This window comes from Octopus sinensis, linkage group LG19 (genome assembly GCF_006345805.1).
Source record: "Octopus sinensis linkage group LG19, ASM634580v1, whole genome shotgun sequence".
Lineage (NCBI taxonomy): Eukaryota > Metazoa > Mollusca > Cephalopoda > Octopoda > Octopodidae > Octopus > Octopus sinensis.
In genome coordinates this window covers 19,639,672-19,645,671 of record NC_043015.1, presented here as the reverse complement: position 1 = coordinate 19,645,671, position 6,000 = coordinate 19,639,672, and the positions used below count along the sequence as shown (strand labels likewise).

Sequence of the window (6,000 nt, the reverse complement as noted above, 5' to 3'; positions counted from 1 at the left end):
ATGCTCCGATGGATGTGTAATGTCAGTGTACATACTCGACAGAGCGTTAGCACCTTGAGAGAAATGTTGTACCTAAGAAGCATCAGTTGTGGTGTGCAAGAGAGACGATTGCGCTGGTATGGTCATGTGGCAAGAATGGATGAAGATAGGTGTGTGAGAAAGTGCCAATCTCTAGCAGTTGAGGGAACCCGTGGAAGAGGTAGACCCAGGAAAACCTGGGACGAGGTGGTGAAGCACGACCTTCGAACTTTAGGCCTCACTGAGGAAATGACCAGCGACCGAGACCTTTGGAAATATTCTGTACGTGAGAAGACCAGGCAGGACAAGTGAGCCCAGCCCACTTATGAATGCCTTTCCTCCCTTGGACACAAAGACCTGTTGAGGCAAGCGAAGTCGATATAGAACTTCATCCGACGACAAGCACCCATGCTTGCGAAGACATGTTGGGGCAAGCGAAAGCGAAATCGAAATCGAATTGAACCAGCCAGGATCCCTGGTCTGGTGGTACGTAAAAAGCACTATCCGACTCGTGGCCGATGCCAGCACCGCCTCGACTGGCTTCCGTGCCGGTGGCACATAAAATACACCAATCCGACCGTGGCCGTTGCCAGCCTCACCTGGCACCTGTGCAGGTGGCACGTAAAAAGCACCCACTACACTCACGGAGTGGTTGGCGTTAGGAAGGGCATCCAGCTGTAGAAACATTGCCAGATAAGACTGGAGCCTGGTGCAGGCTTCTGGCTTCCCAGATCCCCGGTCGAACCGTCCAACCCATGCTAGCATGGAAAATGGACGTTAAACGATGATAATGATGATATGTATATATATATGTATATATATGTGTATGTATATATATATATGTGTGTGTGTGTGTATATATATATATATATGTATATATATATACATATATATATATATATATATATAATGGACTTCTTTCAGTTTCCATCTACCGAATCTACTCACAAGTCTTTGGTTGACCCGAGGGTGCAGTAGAAAACACTCACCCTAGGTGCCACATAGTGGGACTGAACTCGGAACCATGTGATTGGGAAGCAAACTTCTTACTACACAGCTATGCCTGCATCTATCTTTAAGTTTTCTCAGTGGAACCAAAATATTTTGGGGGAGAAATTTCTTGTCTATTTACCCCCAACCCCATCCTATCCGTAATAAAATGGAAATCTAATTGTTTGGTAAGTCTCAAAAGCATTCTGAAATTTGGTGGTGGTGTATGTGTGTGTGGGGGATGGGTGGATGATGATGTATGGTGAATTGTAGTCACAGCATCACTTGTTTTGTATATAGAACTGCATTTACCTTTAAAACTAAATTCTTTTCCAACAGCGCCACCTTCCAGGCCATATATCTCCACTTGAGAAGGGTCAAAGACATTGACGTTGAAAGGGCTGCCACTGATATGGTCTTCATCGTACAGGACAGAAATCTTCCAGTCACCTAAAAGAACAAAAAGGAACACCAACAATGGACGTAAAGCAATGTGTATATAAACAACAACATATACATAACAAACAACAAATATACATAACAAATACATAACTGGGATGCTGTTGGTTATGGGGACAAAGTTTCCTGTTGATCCGATCGACCAAATAGCATTTTTCTTTTTAACTTGTTTCAGTCATTTGACTGTGGCTATGCTGGAGCACCGCCTTTAGTTGAGCAAGTCGACCCCAGGACTTATTCTTTGTAAGCCTAGTACTTATTCTAGCGGTCTCTTTTGCCGAACCACTAAGTTACGGGGGACATAAACACACCAGCATTGGTTGTCAAGTGATGTTTGGGGTGGGGGATAAACACAGACACACATACATGTATACATATATATACATATATACGATGGGCTTCTTTCAGTTTCTGTCTACCAAATCCACTCACAAGGCTTTGGTCGACTTGAGGCTATAGCAGAAAACACTTGCTCAAGTTGCCACGCAGTGGGACTGAACCCAGAACCATGTGGTTGGTAAGCAAGATACTTACCATACAGCCACTCCTGCACCTATATGAAATTAAAATGCAAGTACTCCACAGACATGCTCATCCTTAATGTAGTTCTTAGGGAGATTCAGCATGACACAGAATGTGACAAGGCTGGCCCCTTTTGTCAGTTGAGTGGGTTGGAGTAAAGTGAAATAAAGTATCTTGCTTAAGGATACAGTGTGTTGCCAGAGATTGAACTCATGACCTTATGATCGTGAGCTGAATAGCCAAATCGATAAGCCATGCATCTTCATCTTTTGCAGCAAAGTGCAATGTATGCACCCATCTGTTTTTTTTTCTTTTTTAAATTGCTCATACTTCTCTTTAGGTTGAATAAAAGTCAAGAGGGTCAATATCCTCGTTGTTGTTAAGCCTGAGATCAATGCTGATTGAGGAGACCCACCATAAAAAGGCATTCCAGCCATAACCATCACTTATATTTTACCAAAAACGCCAGGAGTGGCTGTGTGGTAAGTAGCTCACTTACCATCCACATGGTTTTGGGTTCAGTCCCACTGCATGGCACCTTAGGCAAGTGTCTTCTACTATAGCCTCGGGCCGATCAAAGCCTTGTGAGTGGATTTGGTAAACAGAAACTGAAAGAAGCCCATCGTATATATGTGTGTGTATATATATATATATATATATATATATATATATGTATATATATATGTATGTATGTGTATATGTTTGTGTGTCTGAGTTTGTTCCTCCCACCATCACTTGACAACCGATGCTGGTGTGTTTACGTCCCCGTAACTTAGTGGTTCGACAAAAGAGACTGATAGAATAAGTACCAGGCTTACAAAGAAGAAGTCCTGGGGTTGATTTGCTTGACTAAAGGTGGTGCTCCAGCATGGCTACAGTCAAATGACTGAAACAAGTAAAAGAGTGTGTATCCAGCATAACATTAGCCAAGGCATTCATCCTTTTGTCTTTTATTATTATTATTATTTTTTTTGTTGTTGTCTGTAGGGTGTGATTTGAGGAAGATTTGGCTGCAGTTTCCGTTAGGTTGACGGTGTAGATGTAACAATCACCACCACAACAACAACAGCAGAAATTCATGAGACAGCATTTGGGTGGTGTTAGAATATTATTAGGTTAAGCCGTCAAACAAATTCTCTTTTGTATTCCTCTATAAACGTGTTATTACCATAATTATTAAATGTTTCTTTTTATACTCGTTTTTGTTGTTGTTTTTCAGTAGCAGCTTTTCTTTTTTTTTTTAACACCCTTGATGTGAAACTCTCTTATTTCACCCACTCCCCACCATTTCATAGTTGGTCCCTCTAATGTCCTCTCATTTGTTATCCTTGAAGCAATATAAAAAAAAAAAGCGTTCCCCCCCCGCTTCATTATTATTTAAACAGTAGAGGAATCAAATTAAAAGAAATCATTATTGTCATTGCTATTGTTATTTTTATTATTATTATTATTATTATTATCATTATTATTATTATTATTACTACTATTATTATTATTATTATTATTATAGACGTCGCACAGTATACAATATTGTGAGGTTGTTGATTGAGGATATTGTGTCTACCGGGGGGGGGGGGGGTTGTACTGTCTGTCAAGTCACAACAAGGACCTCAGGCAGACAGTATTTTATGCAATATGTATGCAGTTCTAAGTAATACTGACTTCTCCAATACATTTAGATTTAGGGTGTCTCTCAAGTTTCCAGATGTTTTTATCAGATTGGGTAGTATTAAACCCAATGCTCCAATGAATATAGGGATAACCTTTATGTTTGACTCTCGTAGCTGCCACATCTTAGCGATCTCAATTTTCAGGTCTCCATATTTATCAACTTTTTCTCTTTCTTTCATGATGATATGTTGATCTGGCACTGCTATATCGATTATTAGGCACTCATTTTTATTATTATCATTATTATTAAGGCAATAAGCTGGTAGAGTTATAAGTACCCTGAAAAGGCGGCGAGCTGGCAGAAACGTTAGCACGCCGGGCGAAATGCTTAGCGGTATTTCGTCTGCGTTACGTTGTGAGTTCAAATTCCGCCGAGGTCGACCTTGCCTTTCATCCTTTCGGGGTCGATAAATTAAGTACCAGTTACGCACTGGGGTCGATGTAATCGACTTAATACCTATGTCTATCCTTGTTTGTCCGCTCTGTGTTTAGCCCCTTGTGGGTAATAAAGAAATAGGTATTGTGCCTTTCATCCTTTCGGGGTCGATAAAATAAGTACCAGTACAGTGCTGGGGTCTATGTAATTGACTTATTCCTCCCCCCAAGTTGCTGGTCTTGTGCCACAATTTGAAACTACTACTACAACAACAAAGTGTTAACTGTCCACAACCAATCGACTATGGTTGCAGTCTTCATCGAGGTTTCAAGATCTCTGCAGAGGATTCTTGCAATTCTAAGCAACACTGTTTCATCAAGATGCCCTCTCTCTATATATTTACTCCCATCTTATCACCCCAGTATCTAAGCTTCATATTTGTAGTTCCCAAGGCTCCAGCAGCAACAATAACAACTGGTACAAAACTTCCCTTCTCTGTTCAGTCAGTCCCCTACCCTAAGGCAACAAAACAAAAGCTGTATCTGTCTACCTTTATAATCCTGTCATTGTCTTTGGCTTCCACCCATGACCCTATCCATCCCCCAAACTGTCTCTTTATTCTCTAGGTCATACAGCTTAGTAATCAGAGTACCATAGATGTGTGTCTATAGTATTTCCTGTGTATACAGTTATACACAATGTATGACTGTTACAGGTGATTTATGATGTAAACTGCATCTAGAGTTTATCACACGTTTTCCATATCATCCATCCATCCATTCATCATGTTGATATACACTGCTGGCTGCATTACCAATGTTTGCTTAAATATATTTGTTTTCTCAAATAAATTGCACTTCATGTTTGAGGCTGTGATGAAGCTTACTCAGGCATCCAACTCTGAGTCCACCACATCTTACAGTGGAAACATCTGTAAGCTAATGAAGTTCATAAGATAATCAGTTATTCTTTTGTTATCTCTTCTTATTACTATTGTTATTCTCTACTCTACTAATGCTTCATTCAGAAGTGCATGTGTATTGAGTTCTACACCAGATTGTTAGTCTTGCAACGCCTAAACTGTATACACACACACACGTATGTATCTGTGTGTGTGTGTGTGTATATGTATGTACATATATGTAGTGCTATCGATCTATTGATCTCTACCTTTATGCACCTGTCTAACTACCTATTTCTCTCTCTCTGTATGTGTGTATAAAAGCACCCATGCTGATGCCACATAAAAAGCATCCAGTTCACTCTGTAAAGTGGTTGGCATTAGGAAGGGCATCCAGCTGTAGAAACCATTCAAAAACAGACAATCAGAGCCTGGTGCTGCCCTCTGGCTTGTCAATTCTTGTCAAACTGTCCAACCCATGCCAGCATATATATAAGGTGAGCTGGAAAAATTGTTAGCATGCTGGGTGAAATGTTTAATAGTATTTCGTTCCGAGTTTAAATTCCACCTAGGTCAACTTTGCCTTTCATGCTTCCAGGGTCGATTAAATAAGTACCAGTTACGCTCTTGAGTCGATGTAACCGACTTAATCCCTTTGTTTGTCTCCTCTGTGTTTAGCCACCTGTGGGCAATAAAGAAATATGTATGTATATATATATATATATGCTTTTGTCTTGCAGTTATGATTAACTGATGATTTATAGATATCTTCCTGTTTACTGTTTTATTTGATAGAATAATGTCTTTTTATGTCATATACAAAACTTTTTAATATGCTGCATAGAAAAACTCTTTGTGACTTTCACCTTACACACACACACACAGTCTATGATTTAGGGTGGAGGTGAGTGATGGTGGTGGTGCATGAGGAATTCAGGGAATTTATTGACTGGCAATGAATTCATTGATCCAGTTTCTGCGATGTGACATTGTTGTTATTATCATCATTAAGGTCAAAAGCTGGCAGAATCGTTAGCATGCTAGGAAAAATTCTCAGTGGCAT

General features: G+C 40.1%; 1 protein-coding gene across 1 annotated transcript in view; it reads right to left on the bottom strand.

The window, feature by feature from the left end:
- Positions 1–6,000, bottom strand: part of LOC115222151 (filamin-C) — a 290,692-nt gene that overhangs the window by 187,684 nt on the left and 97,008 nt on the right. The window contains exon 10 of the mRNA XM_036511485.1: positions 1,321–1,458. Within this exon, the coding sequence (XP_036367378.1) occupies positions 1,321–1,458 (138 nt within the window). The remainder of the gene's footprint in view (positions 1–1,320; positions 1,459–6,000) is intronic.